General features: G+C 38.8%; 1 protein-coding gene across 1 annotated transcript in view; it reads left to right on the top strand.

Moving 5' to 3' along the window:
- LOC132402898 (serine/threonine-protein phosphatase 4 regulatory subunit 3) overlaps positions 1-26,407 on the top strand; it is an 83,514-nt gene that overhangs the window by 38,360 nt on the left and 18,747 nt on the right. Inside the window, exons 8-10 of the mRNA XM_059985973.1 lie at positions 8,014-8,145; positions 11,264-11,366; positions 16,488-16,532. Coding sequence (XP_059841956.1) covers positions 8,014-8,145; positions 11,264-11,366; positions 16,488-16,532 — 280 coding nt within the window. The remainder of the gene's footprint in view (positions 1-8,013; positions 8,146-11,263; positions 11,367-16,487; positions 16,533-26,407) is intronic.

Below are 26,407 nucleotides of genomic sequence, written 5' to 3'. Positions count from 1 at the left end.
GGGTCAGAGAATGTTAAATCTTTGTGGGTGCGGTTAAGAAATTGCAAAGGTATAAATTCCATTATGGGAATCATATATAGGCCTCCAAATTGTATCCAGGATGTTGGGTTAAGATTATAAAGGGAGCTGGAAAAGTTGTGTAATAGGGTGATGACACAATTGTAATGGGGAACTTCATTGTGCAAGGTGATTGGGAAAATCCGTTGGTGTTAGATTGCGAGGGAGGGAATTTGATGGCTCTTTTAGAGCAACCTGTGCTTGTACCTACTCAGGGAAAGGCTGTCTTAGATTGGGCGTTCTGTGATAACCTAGATCTTATTAGGGAGCTTAACATAAGGGAACCCTTAGGAGGCACTGGTTATAATATGATTTAATTCATATTGCAGTTTGAAAGGGAGAAGCATAACTCGCATGTATCAGCATTGCAGTGGAGTAAAAGGAATTACAGAGGCATGAGAGAGGAGCTTGCCCAGGTGGATTGGTGGAGGATTCTGATTGGGATGACAGCAGAGCAGAGATGGCTGAAATTTCTGGGAATAGTTCACAAGCTGCAGGATAGGCATGTCCCACAGAGGAAGAAGTTCTCAATTGGTAGGGTTAGGCATCCATGGCTGACAAGGGAAATGGAAGACTGCATAAAAGCCACATGGGAAATCACTGAGCAGAAGGCCATGTGGGAAGAGACGATGGTGAACATATGTACTGTGGAAGGATACATGGAGTAGTGAATCAAGGTAAGAACGTGGTCAAAGAGTCGACAAGCATTGAAACCTCAGAAGGAAGATAGTGAGAGAGAGAGTCTCACAGGACTTCTGCTGGAGAGAGGAGTAAAGCTTCTTCAAAGTCAGTATGCCTTAAAGAGACTTGATAGTGGAGTGGTACTATAGAGATGCACGAGACTGCCAATGCTGAAACCAAGAGCAACAAACTTCACCCTGTGGTTCCTCTGCATCTTACACTGTACCATTTCTATCATGCATTGGTACCTTTTGCTCCTTTCTCTTTCTCTTCCTTAGCTCTAGGCTACAATTTACTAAATATACTCAGATTCACAATTTTTCTTTCTTCTTTGTTGCTCCAGATTCTAGCATATTTAGTCTATTCTTGTGTTTCAGAAAGTGATTAATGGTAAAAACGTCCAGGAACTATTCCTACCTTGGCTGCTGGTGACTAATGGTGTTCTGCAAGGCATGGTGTTAGGACCACTTTTTACATTATATGTCAGTGATTTGGATGAGGGAATTACTGGCTTTGTGGCCAACTTTGTGGATGATACAAAGATAGGTGGAGGAGCAGGTAGCATTGAGGAAGTGGGGAGGTTTCAGAAGGACTTAGACAGATTGGGAGAATAAGCAAAGAAGTGGCTGATGAAATATAATGTAGGGAAGTGCATGGTCATGCATTCTGTCTATTTTCTAAGCAAGCAGAGAATCTGAGGTGTAAAGAGACTTTCAAGTCCTCGTGCAGGCTTCCCTAAAAGTTAACTTGAAGGTTGAGTCAGTGGTGAGGTAGGCAAATGAATTTTTGGCATTCATTTCACAAGCACTGGAATACAAAAGCTAGGATATAATGCTGTGGCTTTATAAAGCACTGGTGAGGATTCACTTGAAGTATTGTGAGCAGCTTTGGGCCCCTTATCTAAGAAAGGATGTGCTGACATTGGAAAGGGTTCTGAGGAGGTACATGAGAATGAATCCAGAAATGTAGAAAGCATGCAGCACAGTACAGGCCCTTTGGTCCACAAAGCTGTGCTGAACATGTACTTTAGAAATTATCCACGGTTACCCATAGCCCTCTATTTTTCTAATCTCCACGTACCTATCAAGGAGTCTCTTAAAAGACTCTATTGTATCCACTTCCACCAACGTCGCCGGCAGCCCATTCCACACACTCACCACTCTCGGCGTTTTTAAGAAACTTACCCCAACATCTCCTCTGTACCTACTTCTACGCACCTTAAAACTGTGCCATCCCGTATTAGCCATTTCAGCCCTGGGAAAAAGCCTCTGACTATCCACACAATCATTGCCTCTCATCATCTTGTACATCTCTATCAGGTCATCTCTCATCTTCCGCCGCTCAATGGTTATCATGTGAGGAGCACTTGTTGGCTCTGAGCCTGTACTTGAAGTAATTTAGAAGAATGGGGGGGTATCATTAAAGCCTCGCAATTGATGAAAGGCATAGACACAGTGGATGTGGAGAGAATGTTTCCCATAGTGTTGGGAATCTAGGACCGGGGGCACAACCTCTGCTCCCATTCACCCATGCAATGCTCATTCAGAAAGTAAGGAGGTATGGGATCTAAGGAGTCATTGCTTTGTAGATCCAGAATTGGCTTGCCCACAGAAGGTTAAGGGTGGTTGTAGATGGTTCGTACTATGCATGGAGGTTGATGACCAGGATGCATGGAGGTGTTCTGCAAGGATCTGTTCTGGCTCTTCCTTTTTGTAATTTTTATAAATGACCTGGATGAAGAAGTAGAACGGTGGATTAGTGATTTTGCTGATGACACGAAAATTTGGGTTGTTGTAGATAGTGTGGAGGGTTGTCAGAGGTTACAGTGGGACATTGATAGAGTGCAGAACTGGGCTGAGAAGTGGCAGATGGAGTTCAACCTAGATAAGTGTGAAGTCCAGTTTGGTAGGTCAAGTTTGAAGACAGAATATAGTATTAATGGTAAGACTCTTGGCAGTGTGGAGGATCAGAGAGATCTCGAAGTCCTTGTCCATAGGGCACTCAAAGCTGTTGTGCAAGTTGACAATGTTATTAAGAAGGCGTATGGTGTGCTGGCCTTCATCAACCGTGGGATTGAGTTCAAGAGCCATGTTACAGCTATTTAAGACATTCAGTTAGACCACATTTGGAGTACAATTTCAGTTCTGGTCACCTCACTACAGGAAGGATGTGTATACTATAGAGAGAGTGCAGAAGAGATTTATCAGGATGTTGCCTGGATTGGAGAGCATGCCTTATGAGAATAGGTTGAGTGAACTTGGCTTTGAGTGCCAGAGAATGAATGTTGACCTGATAGAGGTGTATAAGATGATGAGAGGCATTGATTGTGTGGATAGTCGGAGGCTTTTTCCCAGGGCTGAAATGGCTAACACGGGGGAGCATAGTTCTAAAGTGCTTGGAAGTAGGTACAGAGGAAAAGTCAGAGGTAAGTTTTTCCACACAGTGGTGCGTGCATGGAATGCACACCAGTGATGGTGGTAAAGGTGGATACAATAGGGTCTTTTAAGATAGGTACACAGAGCTTAGAAAAAGAGAGGGCTATGCAGTAGGCAGATACAAGGCAGTTTCCAGAGTAGGTTACATGGTTGGGACAACATTGTGGGCCGATGGGCCTGTAAAGGGCTGTAGATTTCTACGTTCTATGCAAGGGCATATAAAGTAGCAAAGGAAATTATAGGCAGTTAGTCTAAGTGGTTGGGAAAGTGTTGGAGTCTATTATTAAGGTAGATGTTTCAGGGTACAGTCGGCCCTCCTTATCCACGAATTCTGCATGCGTGAATTCAACCAACCGCGAATCGTGAAAACCCGGAAGTGTTCTTCCAGCACTTGTTTGAGCATGTACAGACTATTTTTTCTTGTCATTGTTCCCTAAACAATGCAGTATAACAACTATTTTACATAGCATTTACATTGTATTAGGTATTATAAGTAATCTAGAGATGGTTTAAAGTATACGGGAAGATGTGCGTGGGTTATTGTGGATTGGGTTCGAAAAAAATCAGAAGTTCTCTTACTAAGTAAGTCGGAACAGGTACATCCGGTATTATTTAGCATCAGTTAGTCAAACGTTTGTCTTAGTATATATTTTACCTTTCTATGCATATAAAACACTTGAGAACGTATGTTTCAGCGCTGGGCTCGGGAATGGAGGTTCCTGAGTTCAATCCGGTGACAGACCGCTCCCGAGGGGCGCTCTCCACTGTGCCGGGTTGATGTGGAGGATGAAAAACTCAAAACCCCAAAACCAATAATTAAACCACTGCATTGCTTAGTAATAATCGTACGTAGCCTAACTCTTTTCCAATAACCGATGGCGTTTCACCTCTTTCTGATCACTTTATTATTTCCATTTTATTTTCAATTGTGATTATTTTCGTGAACAGAAACACTGCGGATTCAGAGTTCTGACGCCGGGTCCTAATGTCCACTGCACTGAGACAGGTTGAATAAGGGACTTGAGCATCGGCAAATTTTGGTATCCGCGAAGGGTCCCGGAACCAATCCCTCGCGGATGAGGAGGACCGACTGTACTTGGAGTCTAATAATAAAATAAGTCAAAGTCAGCATGGTTTCTGTATAGGGAAATCTTGCCTGATGAATCTGTTACAGTTCTTCGAGGAAGTAACAGGGTGGACAAAAGAGAGGCAGTGGATGTCATTTACTTGGATTCTCAGAAGGCATTTGATAAAGTGCCACACATGACGCTGGTGTTTCAGGAAAGATATTGGCACCGATAGAGGAATGGCTGACAAGCAGGAGGCAGCAAGTGGGAATAAAAGGGGCCTTTTCTGGTTAGTGGTCAATGACTAGTGATGTTTCCCGGGTCAGTATTGGGACTGTTGCTGTTCACATTGTTTGTCAGTGATTTAGATAATGGCTTTGTGGCAAAGTTTGCAGATGGTACAAAGGTAGGTGGCGGGATAGATAGTGCTGAGGAAGTAGTGCAATTAACAACAGGACAGACAAATTGGAAGAATGAGCAAAAAAGTGGCAGATGGATTACAGTGTTGGGAAATGTACGATAATGCATTTTGGTAAAGGAATAATAGTGTGGACTATTATCTACTAAATGGGAAGAAGGTTCGAACATCAGAGGTGCACAGGGACTTAGAAGTCCTTGTGCAATGTTGGTATTTATTTCAAGGGGTATAGAATCACTACGGAAAAGGATCTTGGTGATGGTAGGGATGTCATACAGAGGATTGAAAAGCTTGAGCATGTAGATATTAAGAAAGAGGATGTGCTGGAGCTTTTGGAAGGCATCAAGTTGGATAAGTTGACGGGACCAGATGAGATGTACCCCAGGCTACTGTGGGAGGCAAGGGAGGAGATTGCTGAGCCTCTGGTGATGATCTCTGCATCATCAAGGGATGGGAGAGGCAGGATTTATGAACATTTGGAGAGGCATAATATGATTAGGAGTAGTCAGCATGGTTTTGCCTTATGAGCTGAATGAATTTTTTGAGGATATGACTAAACACATTGATGAAGGTAGAGCAGTAGATGTAGTGTATATGGATTTCAGCTAGGCATTTGACAAGGTACCCCATGCAAGGCTTATTGAGAAAGTAAGGAGGCATGGGATCCAAGGGAGCATTGCTTTGTGTCCAGAACTGGCTTGCCCACAGAAGGCAAAGAGTGGTTGTAGAAAGGTCATATTCTGCATGGAGGTCAGTGACCAGTGGTGTGCCTCAGAGATCTGTTTTGGGACCCTTATTCTTAGTGAGTTTTATAAATGACCTGGATGAGGAAGTTGAGGGATGGGTTAGTAAGTTTACTGATAACACTAAGGTTGGAGGTGTTGAGGATAGTGTGGAGGGCTGTCAGAGTTTACATCGGGACATTGATAGGATGCAAACTGGGCTGAGAAGTGGCAGATGGAGTTCAACCCAGGTAAGTGTGAAGTGGTTCATTTTGGTAGGTCAAATATGATGACAGAATATAGTATTAATTGTAAGACTCCTGGCAGTGTGGAGAATCAGAGGAATCTTGGTGTCCAAGTCCATAGGACACTCAAAACTGATGCATAGTTTGACCTGTGATTAAGAAAGCCTATGGTGTATTAGCCTTCATCAATCGTGGGATTGAGTTTAACAGTCGAGAGGTATTGTTGCAGCTATATAGGACCCTGGTCAGACCCCACTTGGAGTACTGTGCTCAGTTTTGGACACCTCACTATCGGAAGAATGTGGAAACCATAGAAAGGGTGCAGAGGACATTTACAAGAGATTGCCTGGATTGGGGAGCATGCCTTGTGAGAATAGGTTGAGTGAACTCCGCCCTTTCTCCTTGGAGCAACGGAGGACGAGAGGTTACCTGATTGAGGTGTACAAGATAATGAGAGGCATTGATCATGTGGATGTCAGAGACTCTGCCTGCCACTAAATATATATTGAATCAATGTTTGAAGCATTTCCAATTATCAGCTAGGTTGCTGGTAAACTATACAGGTGCAGGTGGACTTAAGTTATCCATTGAAGAGATTTTTATGCTGTCACCTCAGTCTCGGTGAACTTTGAAACAGTGTGCTCATTGCTGGCAGCTTCTCTCCATCGGACCTAGCTCCTCATTCAATGTTGGTGGTATTTAGTTCTGCTGCGTATTTAGATCTCACACCATGTGATGTTTGTTCTTTTACAAGGACAGACTCATGGGTTGAAAATACAAGAACTGTTTTATTTACAAATTTACAGAATGGCTTTAGCTCGACCACATTTTACTCGGGACCTTCAGCCCGCCAAAGATGTGTGTGTCTGTGTTGTTCACTTATGTCACCTCTGGTTCTGGGTGAACTGCCCACACTGCACACTGTGAACTTGAGTTCTTTATTATGTACACACATAATAAAACACTAACTTTCCCTCATAATCATTAATTCTCCCGCCATGCAAAAAAATCTATCTTATGGTGCCTTGAGTATATTTAATGAGGTAGTGCATAATGCTTCCCTGGGCAGAAAACTCCATAGATTCACTATTCTCTGAGAATAGCAGATCCTCCTTGTGCATAGGGTGCAGAGGAGATTTACAACGATGTTGGCTGGATTAGGGATAATGCCTTATGAGAATAAGTTGAATGAACTCAGACTTTTTTCCTTGGAGCGACAGAGGATGAGAGGTGACCTGATAAGAGTTGTATAAGATGATGAGAGGCATTGATCATGTAGATAGTCAGAGGCTTTTTCCCAGGGCTGAAATGGCTAGCATGAGAGGGCACAGTTTTAAGGTGCTTGGAAGTAGGTACTGAGGAGACGTCAGGGGTAATTTATTTTTACATAGAATGGTGAGTGCGTGGAATGGAGGTGGATATGATAGGGTCTTTTAAGAGACTCCTGGACAGGTTCATGGAGCTCATAAAAATAAAGCGCTAAGGGTAACCTTAGGTCATTTCTAAGTTAAGGACATGTTCGGCACAGGTTTGTGTTGTAGGTTTTCTATGTTTCTATAAAAGCAAGGAGAAAATGTTGAGTTTTTATAAGACAGTAGTCAGGCTGCGCTTGGAGTATTGTCAACAGATTTGGGCCCCGTATTCTAGAAAGGATGTGTTGTCATTGGAGAGAGTCTAGGAGGTTAGCGAGGATGATTCTGGGAATGAAGGGGTTAACATAGGAGAGTTTGGCAGCTTTAGGCCTGCACTAGCTGTAATTTAGAAGAATGCGTGCAGATCTCATTGAAACCTACAGAATGTTGAAAGGACTAGATGGGATGGATGTGGAGAGGATGTGTCCTATGATGAAGCTTACCAGATCTAGATGGCACAGTCAAAATTGAAGAGCAACCCTTTAGAACAAGGGTAAGGAGGAATTGTTTGAGCCAGAGAGTAGCAAATCTGTGGAATGCTCTGTCGCAGACTGCGGTAGAGGCCAAGTCTGTAGATATATTTAAGGCGGAAATTAGCCATTTCCTGATTGGTCAGGTCATCAAAGGGTATGGCGAGAAAGTAGTTGTATGGGGTTGATTGGGATCTGAGATAAGCCATGATGGAATGGCGGAGCAGACTTGATGGGCTGAATGACCTAATTCTGTTCCTATGGACAAATCTGGTTCTTTCATGGTAAAGTATATTAAGAGATTGTCAATTTATGAAGTTGATTGACAGGTACCCTTGCAGATTCTCATCCATTTGATGTAACAGAAAATAATTTTGAAGAATATTTAATGATTTGAATGAAGAATATTGATTGATCTTATGATTTGAAAAAGTAAGCAGTTCTTCATTTTGTGTCCACTAACAAGTTCAAATTGATTCTTATGGTTTTCATTTCTCTTTATTCAGGACATTCTTCTTATTAATGTAATCATTGAACAGATGATCTGTGATGCTGACCCAGAACTTGGTGGAGCAGTTCAGTTAATGGGGTTACTAAGAACATTGATTGACCCAGAAAACATGTTAGCCACAGCAAATGTAAGGAAGTTAAAAGATCCCTTTTTTAAATAAAGGGGCTAATTTAGTCTGATGTGAATAATCTTGTGCTTCCATTCCTAATTTTAAGTTTTCATTTGGACCAGATAGAACATATCATCAAATTGCTTCTATTTCTAATATAAATATATATAATACACACACACACACACACACACACACACACACACACACACACACACACACACGTGTGCATGTTTGCAATTACATGGCAATTACCTGCATTAATCATTCATAAGATGTGGTCTAATCTTCATCTAAGTCACAAATAATATACAAACTATAATAGACAAACACAATCTGCCTAAACTAATAACCCACAAACATTTGTACAACTTTTCGTCAATATTGAGTACACCATTTAAACAGTCACAGTCTAGGGTTAAAAAAGTATGTGAACCTCTATTTGGAGTCAGATGTTCCAATCAGTGAGATGAGATTGGAGTTATGGGTTGTAGAGGTGTCTTGCCCTATATTAAAAAAAAAGACACACAAAGTGAGGTTACTGACAGAACCTGCTCTTCTCAAGAAAGATCTGCTTATGTGCGCCATGCCTTGATTCAAACAACTTTCAGAGGACTTTAGAAGGTGGAAAAGGCAACAAAAGCATTCTAACAACCTTAGTGTTCATTTGTCCACAGTAAGAGACATTGTCTCCCTTGGACTGGGTGCCCAGCAGAGATCACATCAAGTGCACAATTGCAATGTTGAAGGTGGTGAAAAAGACCTCAAGGGTATTAGCAAAAGTCCTGCTGAAATCTTTGTTTATGTGTCTACTATAAGAAAAACACTGAACAGCAGTGTTCATGGAAGAACAATACATAAGAAACCACTGCTCTCCAAAAAAAGCATTGCTACACATCTCAAGTTTGCAAAATACCACCTTGATGTTACACAACACTCTGGTACAATGCTTTGTAGACAGAGGAGACAAAAGTTGAACTTTTTGGCAGAAATACACACTACTATGTTTGGAGGGAAAAGAGCACTGCACACAAACGCCAAAACCTCATCCCAACTGTGAAGCATGGTGGAAAGAGCATCATGGTTTAGGGCTGCTTTGCTGTTTCAGGGCTTGGACAGCTTGCAATCATTGAGGAACCACTGAATTCAAAATTGTGTCAAATTTTACAGGAGAATGTCAAGGTAACAGTCCGTCACCTGAATCTTAATAAAAGTTAGATGTTGCAACAACACAATGAAATACAAGAATAAATCAACAACAGACCGGTTTAAAAAGAAGAAAATTCATGGCTTGGAATGGCTATGTTAGAGTCTAGACCTTAACCCAATTGAGATTCTGTGGCATGACCTGAAGAGGGCTGTTCATGCAAGGTATCCAGAAATATTGATGAACTGAAAGTTTTGTATGGAGGAATGGTCCAAAATTCCTCCTTGCCATTGTGCAAGTTTGATCAGCAGCTGCAGGAAACATTTGGTGGAGGTTATTGCTGCCAAAGGAGGTTCTACCAGTTATTAAATACAAGGGTTCACATACTTTTTCCAGCCTAGACTGTGAATGATTAAACAATGTGTTCAATAAAGACATGAAAAGTACAACTGTGTGTTATTTAGGCAGATAGTGTTTGTCTATTATTGTGGCTTAGATGTAGATCAGACTACATTTTATGAGTAATTAATGCACAGAATCAGGTAATTGCAAAGAGTTCACTAACTTTTTCTTGCAACTGTATAAAGTATGCACATTCTGGGAGACCAGTATGGTATGTGTAGCATTGAAACTTGTGCTTTGAAAATTCTTGATACAAAAATTTTTAGAGCTCTTTCCAAGACTGAGGCTCTCTTCAACAATTTCTTTTTATTTTTATCTTATTCCCCTTAGGGGAAAAAAACTTAACCACTCCTTTTTCTCTCCCTCTTCTTATTCCTTTCATTTCCTTCCTTTTTCCAACCATCACCATTGCAAAGAAAGCTGTGGGCAAAGTTTTTTTAAGTAACATTCACATTGATTTGATATAGTAGGCTATATTTCTACTTTCTGTCCTTGGCTTTGACCGTGCTTGATTCCTCTTGTCTATCACAGAGCAACCACTACGTCAACAGCAGCAGCTTCTGAGTCACCAAATTATCACCACTGGTCCTCCCTGATTTACTATTCTTGCCTGTGTATTGTGCCATCTGTAAATATTTGGTTTCTTTTTGTATACTGATATTAAATTCTGTCACCCATTTGAATGATCCTTGTGTATTCACTCTTTGCAAAGATTGCCACCATTTTTTTCAGCTGAACCCCTTGTATGTCAAGGTAAATATCAACTTCCTTAGAAAAAATGCATTGTTAATTTTCCCCCTTTTTACTTTAGCATTGTGCATCTCCAGAGGAGTGATACAGTCAAAAACCGTATTTTCACTTCCTGTGCGCTCAGAAAATTCATTTTCTTATATCTAGACTACAGTTTTGCCTTGCTAGTTTGAATTCTGTTCCATGGTCTCATACAATCCAAACTTCAGTTATTTATCCTATAATGCACTAGATTCATCTAATTCTCCAATACCATCGTTAAACCATTTATCTTATTAACCTGGTAGCTGTAAATCAGATGATCTCGGGTGCAACTTACTTGCCTTGCTGCCATTCACAGCAGCAGTGTTTTTTGCTGTATTGGCATTCTACTGCAACTTGTTCCCAAAACACTGCTTCATTACTTAATTACATTGACTTTATTACTAAAAAGTAATTGTCAACTTTAAAGAATTGATAATTTAATTTTGAGCATTAGAAAGAGAAACTTAAAATATTGTATATGACATTTGCTAAATGTGAGGTTTTTAATTGAAGATTTCTTTGAGGGGAGGAAATTTAATGAAGTTAATTTAATTAAGTTTTATTTTTGTTTCTGCTTTTGTGTACTTAATGGCAATTGCTTACCAATCCAGTTGTTTTTACAATGTTCATAATTAGTTAAGATTTAAACCGTTGCAGTGATTTGACAATTTGTATACTCGAATACTGTTTTAGAGATGAGTTCTGCAGCTGTTCAAACCATGAATCATGCATATATGAAAAATGGCAGAACTTCAGTAATGAAACTATTAAAGGATTGACTAATGACCAGTGTATTCTTGCCATTTTTGTTAGAAAACTGAGAAAACAGAGTTCCTCAGCTTTTTCTACAAGCATTGTATGCATGTTCTAAGTGCTCCTTTGCTGGCTAATACAGATGATAAATGCAGCTATAAAGGTAAGTTTCAAACTGATGTGTGTTAAAGTCCTCTTTTCTATAAAGCATACTGAAAACCTTTCAATATTAACTTTGTCTGAAAATTGTAATTTTTCTCATTTGGAATTTTTTTTTTCTCTATAATCATGTTTTCTTTGATACATAAATTCAGTCAATGTGCTCTTTCCTTGTTTAAGAACCAGTCATTGACAGATAGCTTTCATTGACAATCTTGACGTTATCACTGGGCTGATCTTAAAGGAAAATGGCAAAGTAGTCTTGATGCAGGACTTACTCAATTTGACACCTTCCACACATACTGCATAATCCACTGAATTCCTGCAGTATATTTGTTTGTTGGCAAAGTAGAGTTTGCTCCCCCACCAGAAAATACAAATAGCTTTACAAGGAAGAAACAGGAAGAGAGCATTCATTCTGTTTCTTGTTTCTTCAGACCCAACCCCATCCACCATAGCAACAGGGATTCTGAGGAGCAGACAGTAGGCAGATTTTGAAAAGGTGCAAAAATAACTGGGTGGTTGTTGTGAGAGACTTTATCTGTCCTAACGTTTAAAACACCTCGTTAGTGCAAGAGGTTTACATGTGCAACATTTGTTAGGTGTGTTGAATGATTCCTGACACAGTATGTGGATGGGCCATCTAAAGGAGAGGATCTAGTATGAGGCAATGAAGCAGGTCAGGTGACAGATTTGTCAGTGGGTGAGTATTTCAAATACAGTGACTGCAAGTCCCTGATCTTTATAATAGGCTTGCACATTTGTTATATTGTCGGGGGGTGGGGGAAGAGGGGGTTCAATTACAGGAAGGCAAAATATGCTATTAGGCAGGAACTGGGGAGCAAAATTAGGAATGGATGTAATTGGAAAATGCAAAATGGAAGTGTGGAGGTTGGTTAGGGTGCACTTGTATGGGGTTTTATAAAGGTTTGTCCTATTGAAGCAGGGGTAGATGGTAGGGTGAAGGAACCATGGTTGACAAGGGATGTGGAACATCTAATCAAGAGGAAGAAAGAATTATATTAGGTGTAGGAAGCAAGGATCAGACCGAGCTTTTGTGAGTAAAATGGTTGCCAGTAAGGTGCTAAAGAAGAGACTTAAGAGAGTTGGAAGGGTACATGAAAAGGCCTTGTAAGTAGGGTTAAGGAATTGGATTTGAGTCGTCATCCTGCTCTGCAGGACCAATCAGTGATAAAAGCAGTAATATTGCCTTGAGTTTGAGAAGGTAAGGGAGAACTTTATAAGCTATTTGCATTAGTAAGTAGCACATAATTTTGAGAATGTGACTAAGCACATTGATGAAGGAAGCGCAGTAGATGTAGTGTATATGGGTATCAGCAAGGCATTTGATAAGGTACCCCATGCAAGGCTTATTGAGTAAGTAAGGAGGCATGGGATCCAAGGGGACATTGCTTTGTGGATCCAGAACTGGCTTGCCCACATTAGGCAAAGAGTAGTTGTAGACAGGTCATATTCTGCATGGAGGTTGGTCACCAGTGGAGTGCCTCGGGGATCTGTTCTGGGACCCTTACTCTTTGTGATTTTTATAAATGACCTAGATGAGAAAGTGAAGAGATGGGTTAGTAAGTTTACTGATAACACTAAGGTTGGAGGTGGTGTGGATAGTGTGGAGGGCTGTCACAGTGGAACATTGATAGGATGCAAAACTGGGCTGAGAAGTGGCAGATGGAGTTCAACCCAGATAAGTGTGAAGTGGTTCGTTTTGGTAGGTCAAATATGATGGCAGAATAAAGTATTAATGGTAAGACTCTTGGCAGTGTGGAGGTTCAGAAGGATCCTGGGGTCCAAGTCCATAGGATGCTCATAGCAGCCGCGCAGATTGACTCTGGGGTTAAGAAGGCGTACGGTGTATCGGCCTTCATCAATCGTGGAATTGAATTTAGGAGCCAAGAAGTAATGTTGCAGCTATGTAGGACTCTGTTCAGACCCCACTTGGAGTACTGTTCTCAGTTCGCCTCACTATAGGAAGAATGTGGAAACCGTAGAAAGGGTGCAGAGGAGATTTACAAGGATGTTGCCTGGATTGGGGAGCATGCCTTATGAGGCATGAGTTGAGTGAACTCGGCCTTTTCTCCGTGGAGCGACGGAAGGTGAGAGGTGAAGTGGTTGCCACAAGAGGACACAGATTTAAGGTGCTGGGGAGTAGGTACAGAGGAGATGTCAGGGGTAAGATTTTTACTCAGAGTGGTGAGTGCGTGGAATGGGCTGCCGGCAACAGTGGTGGAGGCAGATATGACAGGATCTTTAAGGAGACTTTTGGATAAGTATATGGAGCTTTGAAAAACAGGGCTATGGGTAAGCCTAGTAATTTCTAAAGTAGGGACGTGTTTGGCACAACTTTGTGGGCCGAAGGGTTTTCTGTGTTTCTATGTTAATATTCACCAGTGAGAGGGACCTTGACAAGTGTGAGGACAGCATAGAACAGGCTAATGTGCTGGAGCATATCAACATTAAAGAAAGTGAATGTACTGGAACTTTTGAAAATATTAGGATAGAAGTCCCAGAGGCCAGATGGATTATACCCCAGGATACTAAGGGAAGTGAGGGAAGAGATTGTTTGCCTTTTGCCAAGATCTTTGCATCCTCACTAGCTCTAGAAATAGTACCAAAAGATTGGATGGTGACAAATATTATTCCTTTGTTCAAGAAAAGTTATGGGGATAATTCTGGGAATTGTAGACAAGTAGGACTTGCATCAGTGGTGGGCAAACTAATGAAGAGGAGTCTTAGAGTCAGGATTTATGAGCATTTGGAGAAATATAGTCTGATTAAGGGTAGTCAGCACAGGTCATGCCTCACGAGCTTGATAGAGTTCCTTGAGGATGTGACAAAATTTATGAAAGTAGAGCAGTGGGTGTCATATATACAGTGCCTATAAAAAGTATTCACCCCCCCCCCCCCCGAAATTTTCACATTTTATTGTTTTACAACATTGAATTATAGTGGATTTAGTTGTGTTTTACACTGATCAACAGGAAAGACTCCTTTGTTCAAAGTGAAAACAAATTTCTACAAATTGGTCTAAATTTATTGCAATTATTAAACACAATACTTGATTGCATAATTACCCCCTTCAAGTCAATGTTTAGTAGATGCACCTTTGGCAGCAATTACAGCCTTAAATCTGTGGATGGGTCTCTTATCACCTTTGCATCTCTGAACACTGCAATTTTTCCCCATTCTACTTTGCAAAACTGCACAAGTTCTGTCAGATTGTATGGGGTTCATGAGTCATGGGTCTCCTGGTGGCTTCACTCAGTTTTTGAGGACAGCCTGTTGTGGGCAGATTTACAGAGGTGCCATATTTTTTCCATTTCTTGATGATTGACTGAACTGTGCTCCCAGGGATATTCAATGACTTGGAAATCTTGTATCTATCTCCTGACTTGTGCTTTTCAATAATCTGTTTGTGGAGTGTTCTTTTGTCTTCATGGTGTAGTTTTTACCAGGACTCTGACTCACCAGCAGTTGGATCTTCTAATACAGGTGTATTTTTTGCTACAATCATATGAAACACCTTGACTGTACACAAGTGATCTCATTTAACTAATTATATCTTTTCTAAAACCAGTTGGCTGCACCAGTGATGATTTGATGTGTCAAATTAAAGGGGGTGAATACTTCAGCAGTCAATCATTTTGTATTTGTAGTCAATTTAGATCACTTTGTAGAGATCTGTTTTTGCTTTGATATAAAAGAGTCTTTTTCTGTTGATCAGTGTCAAAAAAAAAGCCAAATTAAATCCACTGTGATTTAATGTTGTCAAACAATAAAACATGAATATTTCCAAGGGGATGAATACTTTAGGTTCTCCATGGTAGGCTCATTCTGAAAGTCACAAAACATAGCATCCAGGGAAACATGCTGTATGGATTCAGAATTGGCTTGATAATAGAAAGCAGGAGTTTGAAATAGATGGAATGTCTTCTGCTTGGAGATTGTGGCCATTGGTGTCTGCAGGGATCTATTTTGGGACACCTCTTTATGAATGTAATAAATGACTTGGATGATGAAGTGGAAGGATGGTTTAGTATGTTTGCAGATAACATGAATTTTGTTGGTAGTGTGGGTTGTGTAAGAGCTTGTAGGTTACAATGGGACGTTGTTAGGAGCCAGAGCTGGGATAGTAAGTGGCAGATGGAATTCTGTCTGAAAAAGTGTGAAGTGATATATAAATCCCTCAAAGTGTTTCTCTGTAAGATGATGCAGTTTTAAGAAGGCCTATGGTGTGTTGGCTTTTGTTAGGAGACTTAAGTTTGTGAGTTGCAAGGTAATGCTACAGCACTTTAAAACCCTGGTTGGACTACACTTGAGTATAGTGTTCAATTCTGATTGCCTATAAGAAGGATGTGGAAGCCTAGCGAGGGAGCATAGGAGATTTTTCAGGATACTACCTGGCCTAGAGAGCATGTCTTAGGAGGAAAGGTTGAGTGAGCTTGGTCTTCTCTTTGGAGCGAAGGGGGATGAGAAGTGATTTGATAGAAGTGTATAAGATGATGAGGCATAAATAGAGTGGACATTTTCCCCAGGGCAGAAATAGCTCCTACAAGAAGGCATAATTTTAAGGTGAATGGCAAAAAGTATAAGTGGGAATGTCAGGATGGTTTTTCACACGGAGTGGTGGCTGTATGGAATGGACTGCCAGGAGTGGTGGGAGAGGCAGATACATTATTTACATTTCAGGGACTCTTAGATCGGCATGTGGGTGAAAGAAAAATGTGAGGTGTGATTGATTCTGGAGTAGGTTGAAAGGTTAACGCAACATCATGGTCCAAAGGGCCTGTGCAGCACTGTTGATGTTCTCTAAGCTGTACACCTTCCTGGCTTGGAAACGTAATTTGAATTTTCTATAAAGGCTGAATGAAAACTTTGTGGAAATACTTAAGTGCCAAATTACTCCCATCCACCATCTCAAGAAACAGTAGTGTTGGGCATTGTGTACTGGCCTTCCAGACAATGTTCACCTACTGTATCATGCATGTAGAGTGAATAATTCTATCAGTTGAATTCTGAATTGTGTTTTCTGAATGGATAATTCTAACTTGGTTTTGAGAACCAATTTATCATTGAATCTCAGTAACATTACTCTTTCTTTGCCTATTAGATGCCGTTGTGGACAAATCAAACATGAATATTACTCTTTGTTCTGGTAAGTTAGATTTTAAGATTGAATAACTTGTAGCTTTAATAATATTTATTATGGATTTTAAATTTCAACATTTTACAATTACAATTCATTCTGAGTTGATCAGTTTTGTGTATAGACACTTACTGATTTGAATGGTAAATTAAAATAGACTGCCTGCACAAAATGCTATTTTATACTATGCTACTACTATAGCAAACTACTATGCTAGTAGTTAACTTTCTTTTTTGTAAGAAATGTTTTGCCAATAGTGCTGCCAAATAGCACAAACTGAACTGTAGACTTTCCAATTAATTTTAGTTCATCCAATATTGACTATAGAGCAGTTTTATATTTGAATTTTATTTGTAAGTGTCAAGCACCATCAGTACGTAAACCTATGCATTATGATAACAAACCGTTTGGATGGCCAAATTTCATTTTTGGGTCAAAGGTGAGTTGTTTGATGTAAGCATAACTCAAGCGATATTAATATGTGACTTCATTGATTTTAGTCTTTGTAGCTGAAGAATTGGCTGACAGAAATATGTATTTGTGTGCATACTGATCAATAGGCAACTTGTATACTATAGCAGGAGATCAACAAGCCTTTGCCAGCTCTTCAGGAGAACCATCCAATTAACACACAAAATGCTGACAAAAACTAGCCAGGTCAGGCAGCATCTATGAAAATGAATAAACAGTCAGGATTTCAGGCCCAGGCCCTTCATCAGAACTGGAAAAGAAGGGGAAGAATGCCCTAATAAGAAGGTGGGGGGAGGGAAAGGAATACAAGCTAGAAGGTAATAGGTAAACCAGGAAAGTGCGGAAGGGGTGGGGGATGAAGTAAGAAGCTAGGATATTACAGGTTGGAAAGGTAAAGAGCTGGAGAAGAAGGAATTGGAGAGGAGAATGGACCATGGCAGAAAGGGAAGGAAGAGAGGCACCAGGATGAGGCGATAGGCAGGTGAGGAAAAGAGGTAAGCAGCCAGAGTGGGGAATTGAAGAAGAAGAGAGGGGAAGGCAGAAATTGGAAGTTGGAGAAACCAGTGTTCATGTCATCAGGTTGAGGTAGCCCAGACAAAATGTGTGGTGTTGCTCCTCCAAATTCAGAGTGTCCTGATTGTGGCAGAAGAGGAGGCCATGGAAAGACTTATTCGAATGGGGAATAGAATTGAAATGGTTGAAATGGAAATTGTGCATTTTGCGGATGGAGTGAAGGTGCTGCAGTTAATTCTATTGTCATACAGTCTTACAAACTTGCTGCAGTCATCTTCTTACCTTAGCAAATTCAGTTATTAGACAAACCTTCTCTTTGCAAATCTTTATTGACCCCTTCGCATTGAAAGTTTATGCAATCCAGTAGAATTGATTTCCACTTACTTTTCCTCTCTGAAATTAAAGTAGCAAAATTTGAACTTAACTGCTGTATCACCACATTATTAATTTTCTATCAATTCATTTGGCCCAAGGAGTAATCCAGAGGTTTAATCTCTTAGTTAATTAACTGCCCAGAGAACCTCAACCTTTTCTACCATTTTGTTGGTATTGAAATGGACTTTTGATTCCAGCTGGAGACGCTCATGGAGTGAGTACCGTTTTGGATTCGCTCCATAACCTTTACTTTTTTTAACCTTTGATCACCCTTATTCAGCTTATTTTTATCTATACCGAAAGTTTCTTTATTCTTTTTTTTTGGATTTACTGCCAAGAGTTTGTTGTGAACTTTTGAAGATATGCAAACAGAAATGTCTCTCAGGTCTAAGGGACGGGATCCCGGACGTAATCCGAACGGTAACGGAAAAAAGCAGGCTCCGACACAACAAACACAATTAACTTTTGAATTGTTTATGGAGGTTTTGGATAAAAAATTTGCTGAACTACAACAATTTTTTAAAGAAGATATAAAGGCTTTTCAAGAGTACATGGTTAAGACGGATTTAGTAATTAAACAGCAACAAGCTCTTATTGCGTCTCTGCAAGAAGAAGCTCGGAAGCGCAACAGGATTTAATTTCGACCATTAAGCTGATGGAAGCCCTTAAAGCCAAGAGTGACGATTTTGAGAATCGGTCCAGAAGACAGAACTTACGTATACTTGGTCTTCCAGACGGCATAGAAAAAGATGACCCTTCGAAATATTTTGCTCAACTTTTAAAAGAAGTGTTTCCGACAATTTTCCCGAATAACCCCCCTTTATTGGATCGGGCACATAGAATTCGGCGTCGATCACCGAGTGTTACAGACAAACCTTCGGTGGTAATTGTCCGGTTCCATTATGTACATGACAAAGAGCAAGTTATAAGAGCAGCTCGTCGGGTAGGAATGATTAAAATCAAAGATTTTTGCTTCCGCCTGATCGAAGATTTTAGTTCAGATCTTTTAAAAAGAAGGCTTCTTTTTAAACCGTTGATGGCTGAATGTTATGAGAAAAATCTGAAACCTGCGCTTCTATACCCTGCGAAGCTTCGAATTTCTCCATCGAATGCTCCACGACAAGTTTTCCTTTCAACTTCAGAAGTGAGAAAATATCTGGAGGAGAACTTCCCTACTGCTACAGACACCAGTCTTTAATAAATGAATGATTCTGATCGTGTAAGGTGGTTCTCGATCTCTTAAACCAGAATTATAATCTGGTTATTGGTGTAGGTTCATCCTACACTTTATACTCAAGTTAAAGTGTGTTTGCGTCATGTTAATTGTTTTGCCTTATACACTTTAATCATTTAACTACATACTTGTCTATTAACTTTGTTCCTTCGAAGGTATATTTTTAATTCTTTGAAGGTAAATTTTTCCTTGATTAAGATGGTGGTTTTTTGGAAAAGGTTTTTGGTTTTGCTTAAGATGGCATTATGTTTATATTTTTCGCGTTTCTTCCATACAATGCATCGGTTATCTTAGCTTAAATATTTTTTGTTTTGTCTGGGCCAGAGCCCGAGTTATAATTGTTTTTTAGTGATTATATTTTTATTCTTTTTACAACTAACTATACTTAGAAATATGGTTTTTATTATAGCGATTTTATTTTTAAAGTTGGGGTGATTCTTTTATATATATCCTTTTTATATGGAGTGTTCTTCAGCTGACATGGGGGTAGGATTAGTCTTACTTTTTCTCTTTTTAAGTCATATTTTGGCTTTTTCTCTTTTTCTCGGGGGGTGGGGGGGATGGTCTGTTTTCTAATTCTATTTTTTTTGTACCAGTTTGTGTTAGTTTTTTTATTCGGGCTGTTTTTGAACTTCAAATATGTCTGTGTTGTCGTCACTTCCTGGTCTTCTCACTACTTTTGTTCCTCTTCCGGGTGCATGAGTTTATAAGTTGGTTAACCCTTTCTATACCAAAGGGTTGATTATAGAATTATGGCTCAGACCATTAATTTTGTGTCTTGGAATACTAATGGTTTAAATCATCCAATTAAACGAAAGAAGATTTTCAAAGTATTCCAAAGACTTAATGCTCATATCATTTTTGTACAAGAAACTCATGTGAGGAGGGAGGACAAATTTCGTTTTTTTAGATTTTGGCGGGGTCAACAGTATCACGCAAATTCGAATGCTAAAGTAAAAGGAGTTTCAATTTTTATTGACTCCTCTATTTCATTTGTTCAACATGATATTTTTTCGGATCCGAATGGCAGATTTTTGTTAATTACGGGTTTACTTTGTAATAAAAAGGTTGCTTTGGTTAATGTTTATGCTCCAAATGTGGATTGTCCTGACTTTTTTAAGTCTTTATTTACTTCTTTACCCAATCTAAACGAATATAAGTTAATAATGGGTGGTGACTTTAATTGTTGTTTAAATCCTCTGATGGATAAATCTTTATCTATTCAGACTTTACCTAATAAGTCGGCCACTTGTATTAACTCTTTTTTGACTGACAATGGAGTTTTTGATATTTGGAGATTCCGGTATCCTAATGACAAAGAGTTTTCTTTTTTCTCACATGTTTATCACTCTTATTCAAGAATTGATTATTTTTTTGTAGACTCTTGATTTATTCTATTGGTAATCAGTTGTAACTATGATATTATAGCTATCTCTGATCATGCTCCGTTATTACTTTCTATGAAATTTACGGATACAGCTTCTAATGCTAGACAATGGCGATTTGACTCTACCTTGTTGCAAGACTCTGACTTTATAAAATTTATGGAGGAGCAGATCGACTTCTTCTTCTCAACTAATTCTACAGATGATATTTTCTGCGGAACACTTTGGGACACTTTTAAAGCTTATATACGTGGACAGATTATTTCTTATTCTGTTGGTTTGAGGAAACGTATCAAGATGGAAACTCTTTTATTGGTTGATAAAATTTAAGAGATTGATAAGAAATATTCGATTGCTCCTAGTAAGGAGCTTTACAAACAAAGGGTTGAACTTCAAATGGAACATAGTTTATTACTTACATCCTCGATTGAAAATCAATTAATGAAAACTAAATCTGATTTTTATATACATAGTGATAAATCTGGTAAACTGTTAGCTAGTCAATTGAAGAATGCTCTGGTTAAACGTCAAATCACTAAGATTGGTCAGCAGAATGGGAATCTGACAGTTAATCATGATGAGATAAATAAGGCATTTCAAGATTTCTATACCTCCCTGTATCAATCTGAATTTCCTCAAGATTATAATACCATGTCTGATTTTCTTGGAAAATTAAATTTTCCAAGGTTATCATCTGATGATCTTTTGATATTGGATACTCCTATTACGGATGTAGAAATTAAGGGGGCTATTTCCTCAATGAATTCTGGGAAAGCACCGGGTCCAGATGGTTATACAGTTGAATTTTTTAAATTTTTTTCCGCTACTCTTTCCCCTTGGTTAGGTAAGGTTTTTGAGGAGGCCATTAGATTAGGGAATTTGCCACAATCTTTTTATAGAGCTTCCATTTCTCTAATATTGAAGAAAGATAAAGACCCTATTAATTGTGCTTCTTATAGACCTATATCTTTATTGAATGTAGACTCCAAGATTTTTTCTAAGTTACTGGCATCTAGATTGGAGAAGGTATTACCCAAAATTATTTCAGATGATCAAACTGGCTTTATTAAAAATCGTTATTCTTTTTTTAACATTAGGAGATTGTTGAATATTGTTTATACTCCCTCACATGATACTTCAGAATGCGTGATTTCATTAGATGCGGAGTTGACAGAGTTGAATGGCCTTACTTATTTAATGTGTTGGAGAAGTTTAATTTTAGTCGGATATTTATATCATGGATTAAATTGATTTATCATACTCCAGTAGCCTCAGTGGTTACCAATAATCAAAGATCTCCCTTTTTTCGCCTATTTCGGGGCACTAGACAGGGATGTCCTCTTAGTCCATTACTATTTAACATAGCCTTAGAACCTTTGGCAATTGCCATCAGACAATCACAGGATATTTTGGGTATTAATCGTGGGACAGATATTCATATGTTATCTTTGTATGCAGATGATTTATTACTATTCATTTCTAACCCGGAGAAATCCATTCCAGCAGTTTTATCATTATTAGCTCAATTTAGTGAGTTTTCTGGGTATAAGTTAAATCTTAATAAAAGTGAATTGTTTCCATTAAATAAACGGGTCCCAATTTATGGAAATTTACCCTTTAAATTAGTTAATGACTCTTTTACTTATTTAGGGATCAAAATCACAAAAAACCATAAAGATTTATTTAGATTTAATTTTTTACCCTTAATTGATCAGATTAAAGGTTTGTTTACTAGGTGGTCACCTTTGTCTCTATCCCTAATAGGTAGGATTAATGCTATTAAGATGGTTATTTTACCTAAGTTTTTATATATTTTTCAAGCGATACCAATTTTTATCCCGAAATCTTTTTTTACTAATGTTGACTCTAAAATTTCTTCATATATATGGCAGTATAAAAATCCCAGGTTAGGTAAAACATATTTACAGAAGACAAAAAAGGAAGGCGGGTTAGCATTACCTAATTTCAGATTTTACTATTGGGCAGTTAATATTAGATATTTGTTATGTTGGTTGAAAGATGGGGGTGGATCTTTTGGCCCTTCTTGGGTGAGTTTAGAAACTAAATCGGTATCAGCTTATGCTTTGGGTTTTATTTTAGGGACTTCTCTCCCTTTTGCTCTTTCTAAATTGCCGAAACGAATTGACAACCCAATAGTTAAACATACATTGCGTATATGGTTTCAATTTCGGAGATTTTTTGGGTTGACTCAATTCGTTTTAAATAGTCCTATTGTATCTAATTGTTTTTTTCACCCTTCCATTATAGATCAAGCTTATTCAGCTTGGAAAACTAAGGGATTACTAAGATTTTCTGATTTATTTTTAGATAATTGTTTCATGTCTTTTGAACAATTATCCAACAAATATAACTTGCCGAGATTTCATTTTTTTAGATATTTACAGATTAGACATTTTTTAAGTTCTGTACTCTCTACGTTTCCAAATTTTGTGCCTTCAGATATTTTGGAGAGTTTATTTGAATTAGACCCTTTTCAAAAAGGGCTTATTTCAAAACTTTATTATATAATTATGAAGATACGTTCAGAGCCTCTTTATAAGACTAAACAGGATTGGGAAAGAGAGCTTAGTTTTAGTATTTCTAGTGAGAATTGGGATAGAATTCTTCAATTAGTTAATACATCATCGTTATGTGCCAAACATTCACTAATACAATTTAAGGTCGTACATAGGGCCCATATGTCCAAGGATAAATTAGCTCATTTTTACTCACATATAAGTCCTATTTGTGTCATTCTGAAATTGCATCTTTAACTCACATGTTTTGGTCTTGTTCATTTTTGGAGAAATATTGGAAAGATATTTTTGATATTATTTCTGTGGTTTTGAATATTGATTTACAACCTCATCCTATTACTGCAATTTTTGGTTTACCAATGTTAGATTCACTGCATTTATCTTCTTCAGCCCGTCGAATGATTGCATTTCTAACTCTGATGGCTAGAAGATCTATATTGTTGAATTGGAAAGAAATCGATCCTCCCACTGTATTTAATTGGTTCTCTCAAACTATGTTATGTTTAAATTTAGAAAAAATTAGAAGTGGTGTTTTTGAGACTTCTATTAAATTTGAAAAGTTATGGAGACCATTTATTCAACATTTTCATATGATGTAATATGACCCTGTGCCAAGTTCATTTGATTTCCCAGCTTTCAGGTTATGTATTTTGAGAGGACCGGAAGTGATGGCATTGATGAATACTTATTTTTGTGAGATATTATAAACAGCCCGCTTTTTTTTCCCTTCTCTTTTGTTTTTTTTTCTTTTATATTACTTATTAGTTATAGTTATTAGATTAGATTAGCTAGTTCTGCATTATATAAATTTTTTTTTGTTTTTTTTTCTTTCTTTTTTCTGTTTTTTTTATATTATACATTATGAAATATTTAGATTTACTATGTCCATACATATATCTTATGGCTTATGTCTTGGTAAACTCATTTATATTGTAACTATTATGTATGTTTTTTTTTCATATGTAATGGAATGTGTATGTTGGTAATTTCTTTATCAATATATCATCTGTATTCTGTCCATATTACTAATATTAATAAAAAGATTTAGAAAGAAAGAAAAGAAAAGAAAAGAAATGGACTTTTGAATCTTCGTCTTTACTTCTAGGATATTTTATAGCCAGTCTGTTCTATTTTTGACTCTGCTGTTAAGAAGAGGACATATCCTAAAATCACATCAGCAATCAAGGGAACTGTAAAATCTCATATAACCGTTTCTGTCTACACCTTTCTCCTTGCTTTCTGTTTAACTGGGCAATGCGTGATGCAATGGGGTTCGCTTTGGCTGCACTCCTTAGAGCAGGGTTGGTAAACCTATAGCATGCATGCTCGAAATGGCATGCAAAAGTTTTGTTGGCACAAGGCAATAGTTCCCAAAAGATAATGATTATTGTTACTGCAAAATGAAGCAGCAAATTAATTTTTACAGCCCAAGAGCAGTGAAATGTTTTCACGGGCGTCCATAATTATTGTTACTAATTTATTAATTAGGAATATCTGGTTGAAGTTACAAAGGCACACAAGAAATTTTTAGAAGATTATTGTCAAATTGGGAACATGCTCTCAAAAATGTTGGCCACCCCTGCCCTAGGAGAACCCTCTTCCTCCATCCAGTGAGGGGACAGATGGATGTTTACTGAACGTGTATCATAAACATGATTTTGAAGATGTTGGAAATGTAGAGCAACACTCAGCAGGTCAGGCAACATCTACGAAAAGGGATAAATAGTTCAAGACCTTTCATCAGGACTGGAAAGGAAGTGGGCAGAAGCCAGAGTGAGAAGGTGGGTGCAGGGAAAGGTTGTAGTCTGGGGGGGGGGGGGGGGGAGGAATTTCCAGTTGTTAGAGAAGTTGATGCTGAATGTGAGGTGTAGCTCCAACCTGAGTTAGGCCTCATGATAGCCATGGACAGACATAACAGAATGTGATTGGAAAGTCAAATTGAAATAGGCAGCCACTGGGAAATCTTGCCTCTAGTGGCGGGCAGAGTGAAGGGGTTCAACAATGCTGCCCCTAAATCTGCATAAGGTCTCAATAATGTTGAGAAGGAATACCAGATTCAATAGGTGACCCCAACAGACTTTCAGGCAAAGTAACACCTCACCTGGTAGTACTGTTTGGAACCATGAATGATGGTGGGCAGGATGTGTAAGTGTAGAACTTGTCAGGCTTGTAGGAGAAAGATCAGTAGACATACATTGTGTCAAACTGATATAGACATCTTTCCACTAAGCACCATCCCCCACTCTGCGCTTTCCTTGGGGATCTCTAGTCACTCCCTTGCCAACTTGTCCATCCCCAACTATGATATCATAATTCCAGATGGTTATTCCATCCCCTTTTTCATGATACTTCCTGCATTGACATATGCGCAGCTCGGGGCATTAGTCACACCATGAATAGCCTTTTGATTCCTGACTTTGAAGTTTTGAAAGCATCTGTCTCCACAACCTCTCCACTATCTGTTCTGCCACCCTTGTTCCCATCTCCCTGCAGCTCTAGTTTAAACCCCTCTGCGCAGCAGTAGCAAACCTTCCCACTGGGTTATTAGTCCCCTTCCAGTTCTGGTGCAAACTGTTTCTTCTGTACAGGTCCCACCTTCCCTGGAAGAGAGCCTAATGATCCAAAAATCTTATGCCCTCTCCCCTACACCAATTCCTTAGCCACATGTTAAACTGTAATCTTCCTATTTCTGGCCTCACTAGGATGTGGCACAGGTAGCAGTAATGAGATCACAACCCTGGAGGTCCTGCCTTTTAACTTAGCACAAATGTCAGCTGTTTATTTTCCTCCATAGATGTTGCCTGACTTTTCCTGTTCCTCCAGTATTGTATGTGCACTGCTCTTGAATATATATTTCTACGTTAGCACAGAAAAATGCTATTCAGTCCATTAAATCTGCTGTGCAGGGATTTCCAGGGAAGCAATCTTATGTGTCCCATTTGCCTCCTTTGTTTTCTTGTAACTGATTCTCTCTTGAATAAATATCCATCATATCCCCTTTCATTCAATATTTCTATTAACTTCTGTTCAAGTAATTCACACGTCAATACACAGGTAAGTAGTACTTAGGGATATCAAAGGAAATAGCAGCACTATGCATTAACAGAGAAAAAATGCTAACAAGATCAGAACAAAAGACATACACTACACCTGACCCTGAGGGGGACCAATATCCTAGCAGGCAGGTTTGCTAGAGCTGTTCGGGAGGGATTAAACTAATTTGGCATGGAGTTGCGAACCAGAGTTCATTGATTTATTTATTGAGATACAGCACAGAATAGGCCCTTTTGGCCCTTTGAGCCACGCCACCCAGCAGTTCCCCAATTTAATCCTAACCTAACCATGGGACAATATGCAATGACCAATTAA

This window comes from Hypanus sabinus, chromosome 12 (assembly GCF_030144855.1).
Source record: "Hypanus sabinus isolate sHypSab1 chromosome 12, sHypSab1.hap1, whole genome shotgun sequence".
Taxonomy (NCBI): domain Eukaryota; kingdom Metazoa; phylum Chordata; class Chondrichthyes; order Myliobatiformes; family Dasyatidae; genus Hypanus; species Hypanus sabinus.
This window is presented reverse-complemented; position numbering and strand designations above follow the sequence as displayed.